Source organism: Marmota marmota, unplaced genomic scaffold (assembly GCF_001458135.2).
Source record: "Marmota marmota marmota unplaced genomic scaffold, marMar, whole genome shotgun sequence".
NCBI lineage: Eukaryota > Metazoa > Chordata > Mammalia > Rodentia > Sciuridae > Marmota > Marmota marmota.
Window position 1 is genome coordinate 17,842,061 of NW_026000142.1, and position 13,703 is coordinate 17,855,763.

The following is a 13,703-nucleotide window of genomic DNA, read 5'->3' on the forward strand; positions in this document are numbered from 1 at the left end:
GGGGAACACTTCAGTATTGTTGGTTAAAAAAACTTAGAAAATCCATAACACTAATGGAATATTTTCACTTGATGGCATGAATTCACCAACATCAGTACAATAAAATGTATGGAGAAATGTGAAGCCAGGTGCTGGGTTGAGTGGCCTGGATATTAAAATGAGTAAACTTAATCTTCTTCCTCCCAGAGTCTAGGACAGCTAGATATGATTTAAATGAAAAAAATCATGTTGCTAATGCTATAATACAGGTCTATATTCAAAGTAAATTTGGAGAATAAAAAAGCAGTGAGTCTAAAAATACTCCAAAGAGCCTAAACTCTTTTGAATTGATTCTTGAGGGACATAGAACTCTCAAAGGAGAATGTCACCACAGCATGAAGTCACTCTGATCTGTTTTACTTTCACTGATGCTTGCCCTAGGTCAAAGCTTTCAGCCTTCCCAAATTCAGATTATTTATCAAGCTATCTAATTATGATAGTTATGGTATGGGCAAAGCTTCTGTCACAAAAAAAACAAAAACAGACACACAAGGAAAGCAAGCAAACAAAAGTGACTTAAAAATAAGTTTTTTCTCATGTCACATTTCAGAGGTTCAGCTTTTGTCGCATAGGCACACCAAGGTGTAAGAGAGGCTAGGATGTTTTGTCTCTATATGGATGACTTGTGACATGCTAACACTTGGGGCTTTTATTGCTAAAAAGAAAAGGACAACCATGATATATGAGGAACAAATAGTAGACCCTGAGCACATGTTTGTCAACCTCTGTCACAATATCATGGTGCTTTTCATAAATACACCAGAATTCTTTCCTGAGCAGGTTCTATAAACAGTAGATGAAATATCCACCTGTAAATTTGCTTCACAAGTATTAACGTGATATGTATTATTTTTTAAAGGCCAGCATATACCATAGAGTATTTGCAGTAACATTCAAGAACATATTGTTGTTTCTATAGATAGCCTTTGATTTCTGGGGGTTGGGGGAGATACATTTTTCAGAATTACACATATTGCTTCACTTTGCAAATACAGAATTATTCTCCACTTGGTATTGACAATTCAGTTATTTTTTTTTAAAGAACACCTAATTTGTGGCTCTCACTCATTTATTTTGCTTTTGCTTCATCTAAGTTGTCTTTAGTGCTTAATGACTACAACATAGCATTAGGCATTTATATACATTTCGAATGTTGCTTTAATTCTCTAGCCATATATAAAGTGTGGGAAAGGTATCTTATCACTGAATTATCAGAATGAAAATAGAATTAACATTTGGAAATAAAATTTTAAAGTTGTCAAAGAGAGGACAAAACTATCCATAGAGGAAATGGAGAAACATTCCAGATGTTGTGTTCACGTGCGTCTCCATCACGCACACATCTGGAGAAAAGGACTTTTCTTGGTTGCCTTCTCCAGGACTTTTTTTTCTGTGTAGCCATGTCAAGTCTTTTAGGTTCTGTAGGAAAATGGATCATTCATGTCACTTCCTCAGTTTTCTTCTTGAATCTATGAGCTGCTTTGAAATTTTCTATTCAAAGTCCATTAACTAGCAGAGAATATATAAGAGGTCATAAGTATTGTTCCTTTTTTTCTGTATACTTCCGTTTTTTACATACTCTTAGCCTCATGCCATCATTTTTGTCTCTATTTATAGAATATTGGTAGAGAGCAAAAAAATAAAAATAGTTACTTTTGGTCCCTCCAGGTCCTTTCTTCCCTGTCAGCCTTTGATGTATCGCAGTCATGTTACACAGTTGCTTGCTGAGTAGTATATATTTGATTTGTGATGATCTGACACTTATCGAGGTTTGTTTTTTCTCTTGGATTCCCTTTCTGCCCATACCCTAGGATTTGGTGTCACCTTTCCTCAGTTGGATAGGCACAAGCTTACCCTGGCCTGTGGAGCCCAGAGTAGGGAGGAAGCTCAGGTAACTGTTTGGCACTGTGTCTTAGGTGCACCATCTTCTGTTCCCCGTTACTTTCCACCATTTACATGTCAGTTCATTCCACTGCTGATAGTTTCTTTCTCTCAAATCATCCTCTCCTCTTTCAATCTTCCAGCCTTTGTCTAGATCCCTCAGAAAAGTCTCTCTTCTCTGTATGTTTTATGAGTCAGAAAATCACTTGTAGCTGATAACTAAATGATATGAGCAAAACACAAATATCCACGGGAAAAGAAGAAAATGATAAATTTAAAATAAAAAGGAAAACAAAAATAAACAAACAAAAAAAAACCCAGATGTTCAAAAGTGCCTATAATGGGTGCAAAATTTTTCATCTAAGTCTTGAAATTCTTCAACTTAAGTTAGGTTTTCTTTAAGCATTTACTTATTACTTATTACAGATTAAAATGTGAAAATTAGTTTAAATTTTTTCTGAAGATATCCTAAAGAGTACTAAAGAATCTTACATTTTAGAATTTTAAATTCTAAAGAATTAAAAATATATAATGTATACATATGAAACTAGAAGTTTTTAAATTCTTGTTTTTCTTAATCTGCTATGTTACACCAATTCTGTGCCCTGTGAGTTTTTCTTTTTTTTTCTTTCAGTTATTTACTGGCTAAAAATGTCTTGGTGAGTTAGTTTGGGAGTGTTTTCCTGCTATTTGTACTGTTATTTCTGTGGAAAATATATTCGTAGATCCAAAAAATTAAATTGGAAATGAAGTTCTTACTTTTGAGAAATTATTTTAAGTTGAATACAGCCAGGTATGCTGTGATTTTCATGGAGAAAGGCTAATCACTAATCAATATACACTCCAAGTGAAACAAGAGCAAAACAAAGCATGAGGGAGGAGGTTGATTATTTAATACTTTTTTTCCAGTTACAAAAAAACTGCAACAGAAGCAACAAGATAAATGAGGACATACTCCTCATAGTTGGGTTAGCTTTCTTGGTGCCTGCCCTGCAATACCATCAGCCAGGGTGAGATAATTCACCAGAATTAGAGCTGCCAGAGGCAGATGGGCAGTTCAGAGAGAGCCATTTGTCAACAGTTCTACTTTGGACATTGAGAGGAGGAAAATGAGAACCTGCCTCTAAAGGAAGTAGGCATAGTCTTTGTCCTCTGGTTAGGCAGTTTGGAGCCATTTCCCTCCCTTTGACTTTAGATCCGTTCTACATTCTGCCTCCTTCCTGCCCAGAATGTTCTATGCGGCCTCACAGCTACTCCTGCCTTTTCCAACAAAGGTCCAGGCTTTGAATGTCTCTTCAAATAGAAAACAGCTGAAGCTTCTCCTCTAGACAGTCCCCTTGTGACTCACCCAGAGCCTTCCACACAACTAGCATGAACTGAATGAATGAATGATGAATAGGAGTGAATGTATCTGACTAGTTTATTACCAAGGTTTTATCTAATGACAAGAAAAAAAAAAGCATGACATATTTCAGTACTGTTTCCATAAAATAGAGAATGTCTTAATAATCCAAGGAAGGGAGAAAAAAATTCTTTTAACAGTGTATTTTCAAATATTAGAGACAAACAAGAGGGCGGAGACATCTGATTTAGTGACCCTCTTAGAATTGTGCTTCATTAACTGTCACATACTTCCATTTAGAACAACAGACCTACTTAGGTTTTTTACAGCACTATTATTAACCTGCATTGAAAGTACAGGGATGAGCTGAGTACAGCAGTGCACACCTGTAATCCCAGTGGCTTGGGAGGCTGAGGCAGGAAGATCACAAGTTCAAAGCCAGCCTCAGCAACTTAGCGAGACCCTAAGCAATTTAGCAAGACCCTTTCTCAAATTAAAAAAAGGGCTGGGGATGTGGCTCAGTGGTTAAGCACCTCTTGATTCAATTCCTGGTACCAAAAAAAAGAAAAGAAAAGAAAGTAATAGGTGTAGTGAAAAATTGTCTTTGCATGGGAAAAAAGAAAATCTGTGTCTATGGAGGAAACTTGATACATACCATCTACTTATGCAGCTCTAGGGTCCCAAGGTTATAAAACAATACTGACACTAATTTACTAAGATCCTATTATATACTGGGTACTATACTAAGCATTTCAAATATGTAATTTATAGAATTCAACAATAGATGTTATTTGAAGTTTGAAAGAATGCACATGACATCCTATCCTGGTGACGTGCATTTCCCATGAAACTCCTACCCTCCTCTGAGTCTTAAAGAAAAAAAAATTGTCATCTTGCAAACTCTAGAATTAGAAATATGGGTATGAGAAATACAATATCCCCTAGTAGCATAAAAAGGAAAAGCTAATATCTATGTAATATTAAACTTGATAATTAGTTTAATACCACATCAAGTATCCATGTTAATATGCTTACTCTTGGATGTTCTTTTTAAAATGATTCTCAAGCTGTAAAACAGGGCTCCTACAACATGGTGTCTACTCTGATAAAACACAACACCAACCTTGATCAGCCCTGTGTCAAGCGATGGTCAGCAATGCACGAAGCAGCCAAGCAAGGCCGGAAAGATATCATAGCTTTGCTACTAAGCCACGGAGGCAATGTCCACCTAAGAGATGGATTTGGAGTCACACCATTAGGTGTGGCCGCTGAATATGGTCACTGTGATGTGTTAGAACATCTAATCCACAAAGGTATGTAAAGGGAATTGTTCTTTACTGGCTTTTGTCCTGGCTCTCTGACTCTCCTCTTCTACAGTTCTCGGGAGTTTCTCTCACCCCCCTTGAATGTCACTGGGCGTGAGGCTTTCAGACCTACCCCTCATTCCACAACACATTGTGACCTACAGATCTACAAAGCCAGCCCTGATTGCTTTCTATAGAGAGCTCGATTTTCACATAGATGACTCATCAGGGTCTCACCCTCCCCTTCTCCTACACTGAAATCCTCTTCTTCTCCTGCTTCTTGATACAATAACTTATTTCAACCAGGACTGAAAGTTTGGGTCTGTCTCTCCATCTGTCAGGCCCCTCACATCTTTCTTGGACCAGGGCAATCATTTCTCCACCATTCTCCAGTGTTCCCATCTCCACAAGACAGAAGCTACGCTACATACTGCAACTTGGTTCCTCTCCAAAAGCACAGCAGTCACAGTGTGAACTATTCAGAAAATCTACTGCATCAACTTGAGTGGTTTTTCCAGGCTTATGCTTCACTATTCCCATCTTGTATTCCATGTTCCAACCAAAACAGACTAGCAGTATTCCCTGTGCTGGGGTTTGGATCAGGTTTTTGCCCTCCTCTGGAATGCTCTCCAACACCATCAAAGTCTGTCTTTGAAGACACCTCCTCCCTAAATCTTCTCCCCAACAGGTTGTGATCTTGTTCCTGCTTTAAACCTTCAAAGTGCTTTTTGTAACTAAAGAGCCAGAGTTAAGAAACTTAATTCCTAAACTGGTTTCTGCCAACTACTCCTTGTGAGACCCTTGCCTACTTGCTTAAATGACTGGTCCTCAGTTTCCTCATTGGTAAATGAAGGCAAGAACCACATGATCCCCAAGGGATCCTCTATTGAAAAATAACAAACATATTTTTGTCTCCCAACATGATGTCATTTAATTATCAGAAAATCCCTATAAAATAAACTGTATTACTCCAATTACAGATGCAGAGGGGCAGGTGCAAAGAAGTTTTCCTGACTTTCAAAGTCAGCATCAGAGCCAGGTTCAAACACCATCCTGTTGCCCTTACAGTATGTTTCCCAGTGCTGGTGGAGCTCATATGTCACATTGTTTATGTGCCCTGATGACATCTTAAGGTAGTCAGAGTTATTCATTCTAGGCTCACCTACAGTACTTCAATAGAAAGGGTAGTCAATAAATGTTGGTTGAATTGAAGTAGAGAGTGTTAACTGGTGTCATTACATTCAAAAGCCTCATGTTCCCTTTATCTGTAATCATTTGTCCATTGTGGAAATTGACTGGTTTCTCTGACAGTCTTTGTGACCCAAAGATTTTCTAATAAAACAAAAGCATGTTGCATTACTCTTTATTGAGAATATTGAGAACACAGATGCTATACTTTTTATTTAAGTACTAACCAGAGGGGGAAAAAAGAAAAAAGTCTTTTTTAAAGGGGTCTATCAACAATACCATCTAGTCACCTGCTACAATGTGCTTTATACTGCCAGGTGGGGATGTGTTTGCTTTGGCGGATGATGGGGCATCAGTGTTGTTTGAGGCTGCCGGGGGCGGTAATCCTGACTGCATTGCTCTCCTGCTGGAGTATGGAGGAAGTGGAAATGTGCCCAACAGAGCAGGGCATCTCCCTATACACCGAGCTGCCTACGAGGGACATTATCTGTAAGTGATACCTTATGGGGTGGTTATTTTAAGTTGAAAATACAAAATTATGAATACAGAATAATCACAAGTCTCTTTATACACAATACTCCCCCAAATTCAAAAAGAAGTAGGTAATGTTTGCAAGTTTTGTAATTAAATGTTTGTAACTTGTTGGGCTTTTCACCTTTTTATAGTTTTCTAATTCACAAAATGAATTTATACTACCTTAATAGTAAAAAGAATGCCCTTTCATTCTTTTTTTAGAAGGAATTAAGTTATAGTTGAGAATTCTGTGCAAGTTACCCAAGAGTACTTTTCTGTTTTTTTTTTTTAAGTGTTTAACTAAAGGCCATGGAATTTCTAAAAACTTTGCTCTTGGCAAAGGATTAGAATTTGTTAACAATACTCCGTTATTCAATGATTTTCCAGCATCTCCAAGATATTATAGTAACATTATAGTAAATGTATTCTAGAATAGAAAAGTTTCATTTTTAGATTTTTTCCATACAAATGGTTGAATACATTTTGAAACCACAAAATGTGCTAAAATCAACACACCAATAGAAGTTTAGAATCACTATTTTGAACTACCCACCATGAGAAGATGGTTTTAAGCAATTAAATGTAGTTTATAAAACATGTAACCCAAAGATTTTCTAATAAAACAAAACATTTTGAGATTTATCATTTTAGTCTTTATCATTTTTGGTGGCCACAGTGGCTAAGTTAAAGGGCCAATGACGCACCATTGACGCTAAGTGACATGTTGTTAAAGTTTACCTGGATTTACTCCCAGTGTTCATAAATTCACACATGGTAGCTCTGAATTAGGCACAAGAGATCAAGTATCCTTGCTTGTGGCTCTCTTGCATATCTAAATGGTTAGTCAAGTGTGAAATTCACAACTATTTATCACATGTCCTTAGAAACATAAGCTGTGGTCAGTGATTTCAATTGGACTGGTATAAATTTGATGGAATTTTTAAAGACTTTTTTTTTTTTTACTAATAATTCAACAGCAAGTTGTATGGAAGGAGAAGTACCATAGCTAACATTAAAGAAGATTGCCTAAAACAAGTGAGAGAGGAATAATTTATGAGAATTCAAAATGTCAAATCTCTAGTCCTTTCTTTATGTATAACTGTGTGACCTTGGACAAGTCATTTTCCCTCTGGAGATTTCATATTGTCCTTCTGTTAAGGAAAGGGGCTATATTAAATCATGTCCAGGGTCACTTCCAGCTCTCTTCCAATGACTCCATGATTCTAATTGTCAAGATTATGAAGAGTTCTTCTATGTCATGACAAGGGTTTACTTTCTTTTATATTTTCTATAAGATTAGCATTGGTTGCTTATAAAAGAATTATATTGTTTAGAAAAGAAAAGGAGTGTGGAGAGGAGTCCTGAGGAATCATATCTAGGGCCAAATATAAGAAATATAAGATGTTGGATGTTCCCCAGGAATATTTAGAGAAGAAAAATAAATCAAAGTTTACTAAATTACATTAAACACTAGTAGCTTAATGTACAAAAGTTAAACATTGCAATGTAAGGTTATCTAGAGAAAGTAAGGAAAACCAAATGAACTATATTTACATGTATAGTAAAGAAGGGGGTTTATTCAATTTCTTGATTTTCTTAATGTCATGGGATATTTGGTGGTTGTTGTTGTTTGTTTTAGTGCACTGAAATATCTTATCCCAATAACATCCAAAAATGCAATTCGGAAAAGTGGGCTAACTCCCATTCACTCAGCAGCCGATGGACAGAATACCCAGTGCCTGGAACTACTCATTGAAAATGGTTTCGATGTCAACGCTCTTCTTGCTGACCACATTTCCCAGAACTACGACGATGACAGGAAGACTGCGCTCTATTTTGCTGTCTCTAATAATGACATCCATTGTACAGAAGTCCTTCTGGCTGCAGGTGCAGACCCAAACCTAGATCCCCTCAACTGTCTACTTGTGGCAGTGAGGGCCAATAATCATGAGATTGTCCGACTGCTTCTCTCCCATGGGGCTAATGTCAATTGTTACTTTATGCACGTGAATGACACCCGTTTCCCCAGTGCCATTCAGTATGCCCTAAATGATGAGGTCATGATGAGGCTGTTGCTGAACAATGGCTATCAAGTGGAGATGTGCTTTGACTGCATGCATGGTGACATCTTTGGAAATTCATTTGTGTGGTCAGAAATAGAGAAAGAAGTACTGCCAGGATGGACGTCTTGTGTAATTAAAGATAATCCGGTGAGTTGCATCTTCTTCTTCTTCGTATGGGGCCATCATCTTAACTCTTATAATAAATGTTTTAATTTTTAATATAAATTTTATTTTTTATTGGTTGTTCAAAACATTACAAAGCTCTTGACATATCATATTTCATACATTAGATTCAAGTGGGTTATGAACTCCCATTTTTACCCCAAATACAGATTGCAGAATCACATCGGTTACACATCCACATTTTTACATAATGCCATATTAGTAACTGTTGTATTCTGCTACCTTTCGTATCCTCTATTATCCCCCCTCCTCTCCCCTCCCATCTTCTCTCTCTATCCCATCTACTGTAATTCATTTCTCTCCTTGTTTTTTTTTCCCATTCCCCTCACAACCTCTTATATGTAATTTTGTATAACAATGAGGGTCTCCTTCCATTTCCATGCAATTTCCCTTTCCTCTCCCTTTCCCTCCCACCTCTCATCCCTGTTTAATGTTAATCTTCTTCTCATGCTGTTCGTCCCTACTCTGTTCTTAGTTACTCTCCTTATATCAAAGAAGACATTTGGCATTTGTTTTTTAGGAATTGGCTAGCTTCACTTAGCATAATCTGCTCTAATGCCATCCATTTCCCTGCAAATTCTATGATTTTGTCATTTTTTAATGCAGAGTAATACTCCATTGTGTATAAATGCCACATTTTTTTTATCCATTTGTCTATTGAAGGGCATCTAGGTTGGTTCCACAGTCTTGCTGTTTTGAATTATGCTGCTATGAACATCGATGTAGCAGTGTCCCTGTAGCATGCTCTTTTGGGGTCTTTAGGGAATAGACAGAGAAGGGGAATAGCTGGGTCAAATGGTGGTTCCATTCCAAGCTTTCCAAGAAATCTCCATACTGCTTTCCAAATTGGCTGCACCAATTTGCAGTCCCACCAGCAATGTACAAGTGTACCCTTTTCCCCACATCCTCGCCAGCACTTGTTGTTGTTTGACTTCATAATGGCTGCCAATCTTACTGGAGTGAGATGGTATCTTAGGGTGGTTTTGATTTGATTTGCATAACAAGAATCAATGAATGGGACTTACTTAAACTAAAAAATTTTTTCTCAGCAAGAGAAACAATAAGAGAGGTAAATAGGGAGCCTACATCCTAGGAACAAATTTTTACTCCTCACACTTCAGATAGAGCCCTAATATCCAGAGTATACAAAGAACTCAAAAAATTAAACAATAAGATAACAAATAACCCAATTAACAAATGGGCCAAGGACCTGAACAGACACTTCTCAGAGGAGGACATACAATCAATCAACAAGTTCATGAAAAAATGCTCACCATCTCTAATATTAATTTTATTTTTTTCCTTTTGATTGCCTCATCATCCATTGCTACTCAGGAGTATGCTTTTTAACTTCCATATGTTAGCTAAAGTTTCTGAATTTCCTCCAGTTGTTGATTTCTAGTTTTAGATCATCATGGTCAGAAAACATATTTAAAATGATTTTGATCTTAAATTTTTAATCTGGTTTTTTGGCCTACCATAGGATCTATCCTGGAGGAGGCTTCTTGTACTACTAAGAAAAACTTGTTTCCTGTAGCCTAACTCAAACTTTCACTTGTTTAGGAGTATTATAAGAAAAGAAAAATCAGCTCTAATTTTTATGTATTTCTTATTCTTGATTTTTTTATTTGCAATGATATAGGGTTACAAGCATACATTTAGCCAAGAAAATGTTATTTCTTTTTCTTCAATTGGAACAGGATATAAAGAAGATGAAATATGTGCAAATAATTATTTATGCTTATTTGGTGGAATATTGGGGCTAAATGGATAAAAGCATGATTCTTCTATGCTGTATTGACTAGAATCATGTCAGAACCATGTCTATATGTCTTAAAGACTATTAGTTCAAAAAACAAGCAATTTTTCACCTTTGTTCATTCCAAGGAGGGATGTTTTCTTTTCTAGAAAAGGACAAAGACGTAACTTTTCATAACAAATTAAGTGTTTATGTATATGTTTACATATGAGCATATTAAAAGTACTGCTAAATTAAATTTAATCAATTTTCTCAGTTCTGTGAGTTTATTACAGTTCCATGGATGAAACACCTGGTAGGCAGCATTATTCGTATATTGATAGATTACATGGATTATGTTCCTCTGTGTGCTAAACTGAAGTCTGCATTAGAAGTACAGAGAGAATGGCCAGAAATCCGCCAAATACTAGGTAAAAAATAAAATTCTCCTACAATTATTTTTATTAAAAATGTGTATAATGTCTCTGATATTTTTCAGTGTTTATTCAGAATTATCTAAGATATTTTTAAATCATCCTTAACACTTCCTCGGTTTGGAGTTACAAATTTTATGTTTTCTTAATATTTCCAACTCTTTAATTGTACAATGAATAATATTATATTCTGGCTAGAACTCATTTTTGGAAAATTACCTTCTATAATGTATAATACATAGACTTCATTCTCCATGAGGACAGGGATCTCCTTGTTTCTTTTTGTATTCTCAACATTTAGCATAGTGCCTAGAGAGTAGTTAATACTTAGTATATAATTATACAGTAAATGAAGAAATGGAAGGGATTAGAATTATTTTTTGACATACTGTCTCTTAGGTCTTTATTGACAAAATCCTAGTATCAAAAGTTTGTGTTATAGGCAGGGTATGCTTATAATCACACTACGTATGGCAGCAAACCTCTGTAATCCCAGCTAGTTGGGAGGCTGAGGCAGGAGAATCAGGAGTTCAAGGTCAGTGTGGGCAATTTAAGGAGACCCTATCTCAAAAAAAAAAAAAAAAGAGGAGCTCAGTAGTAAAGCACATCTGGGTTCAATACCCAATACAGGAAAAAAAAAAAAATGTGCTTTCAAGGAAAGTACACTTACAGTTTAAATGACTCCAAATACAAATAGAAACTAGGAAAAAAAATCATAGATTGGAGAATTTCTCTTTCAAAGTATGACTTTGAGAAAATGAACTCTCAAAACTTACTTGAACATTAATTCCATGGAGCTTAAAAAAGTAGCATTGAACATTTCATGACATTTTAAATAATCTGGCACTCTTGATGTATCTAAATCAGTCTTCTCCTGGAATGAGTTCTATAATAGAAGAGATTTTGTGGCAAATAAAACAGAAATCTTAGTCTGATGAATGATGTAGTTTTGTGAGCCTAGACTCTGAAGTCAGACTGGATGGGGTGGAATTCAAGCCATGCCTAGGTCTGGGGATGCTGGGTTATGTTGTATAGATGTGATTGGGGCTGATAGCTTCATGGAAACAAGCAATAATTTATTGTATCAATTTTGTTTTTTATAAAAATTTCCAAGATAATGATAGCAGCTTTATGACTTTGAACAAGTTACTTACATTTTTTATGCCTATGTTTTTCCATTGCAAAATGGAGCTAAGTTAATATTTACCTCAAAAGTCTGTCTTGGGGGCTGGGATTGTGGCTCAGCGATAGAGTGCTTGTCTTGCATGTGTGAGGCCTGGTTTCGATCCTCAGCGCCACATAAAAATAAATTAATGAAATAAAGGTATAAAAAAACGTTTGTTTTTTTTTTTTAAAAAAAAGTCTGTCTTGGGGATTTAAAGAGATACGTGTGGGATTGAGGGTGTGGCTCAGTGGAGAGCACTTGCATAGCATGCACTAGACTTTGTATTTGATCAAAGCACCAAAAGCAGAGAGAGGGAATGAGAGAAAGAGGCAGGATGCATGTAAAGTGTCTAACTGGTATCTATAATATTAAAAATATTGAATACATTTTGCTATTTTGTGTTATTTTTATTACACGGTAAGTTTATGGAAAGTATCTGAAATGTATACGCAAACTATGTCATGAAATATTATAAGGAATAATATGCTTATTTTTACAAATTAAAAACTAAGCTGAGGATATTGCTCAGTTGGTAGGGTGCTTGCCTCACATGCACAAGGCCCTGGGTTCTAATCCCCAGCACCACAAAATAATAATAATAATAATGATGATAATAATAATAATAATAAAGCTAAGTCTGAGAGAATTACAAAACAGCCTAGATCCTGTGGATTTTGAAACTAACCTCTCAGAGCTCCCTTCCTGGACTGAAGCCCGCATTAGAAGCAGTGAAAATCAAGCAGGACAGGGACCAGAGACAGTTCACATAAAAATGGGTGGCAAACAGGATAAGGAGCCCTCAGGGAACAAGCCACCAGTTTTTTGGATATGGTAACAAAGAAACTGTTAACAGAGCAGGAACCTCTGCAAAACTGGAAGAGTTATCTTGAACCCCCACTCCAAAATAAACAAACAAAAAAAAGTTAAAGAAACTGTGGTGGAGAAATGGGTGATTCCAGATCCGGGGAAGGAAATGTGCAAGATGAACCTGGAACACCCACCTGGTCACATCAATAGCAGTGAACCCCTCAAAGACTACAAGAACCACACCAAAAGAATTCAGGACCCCGGTCATGATGGTATCATGACCCCAAAGGAGATCATTATTTTGATGAGAAGAAACATACCCAGTCTTAAATAAATGATATTTTAAAACTGGTCAGTTCCAAAGGATGATAGAGAATCGATTTGTTATCTTGGAAATTGATAAAAGAAAGGATTTAAACTATTCTATCTAATTTATATAATTCATGCCACTCTAACCAGAATATGAGAGCAAGAATTTTCCTTTATAAAAGTATTTCAAATAATTAATGGAAAGGAAATTATATAAATAAATGTCATCCTTCTGTAGTCCCCAGTGAACTAATGGATGTGGTCATTGAGTATTAACTGCTGTTCGTGTCACATTATATCCTGAATGGAAGAATACAGTTCTGCTAAAGAGATAAAATTTGAGTCTAATCAAGAAATAGAGAAGACAGTGGGCCCTGAGTTGCAAGTACTATCACATGCCGTCCGCAAAACTCGGGCTGTGGGACAGGTCATTGGGGTCTTCAAAGGTTAACTGAAGGGAATGCAGAGCCACAGATTAAAGAGACTTACAGGACAAATCAAATGTTTTTTAAAAAGTATTGTCCATATCTTTAGTACATTTAGTGTAGGGATAGTACACTTAGATGATGAAACTTTGAAGGAGATAATTGCAATATACATAAGAGTAGTAATTACTCATGGCAGAAGAAAGAGATGAAGATGGGAAGGCCCATAGAGGAAATTCTGGGGTAGCTGGCAAAGTTCTATTTCCTGACCTGGGAGGTGAATAAAGGTGTTTGCCTAATAATCACTTATGA

General features: G+C 36.3%; 1 protein-coding gene across 3 annotated transcripts in view; it reads left to right on the forward strand.

The window, feature by feature from the left end:
* The window catches only part of Asb15 (ankyrin repeat and SOCS box containing 15), a 32,692-nt gene that overhangs the window by 15,688 nt on the left and 3,301 nt on the right, over positions 1-13,703 (forward strand). For 2 of the 3 annotated variants that reach the window (XM_015488288.2, XM_048786051.1), the window contains 4 exons: positions 4,330-4,575; positions 6,072-6,243; positions 7,907-8,477; positions 10,529-10,682. In XM_015488288.2, coding sequence (XP_015343774.1) covers positions 4,330-4,575; positions 6,072-6,243; positions 7,907-8,477; positions 10,529-10,682 — 1,143 coding nt within the window. The remainder of the gene's footprint in view (positions 1-4,329; positions 4,576-6,071; positions 6,244-7,906; positions 8,478-10,528; positions 10,683-13,703) is intronic. The other variant, XM_048786052.1, reaches the window with a different exon arrangement.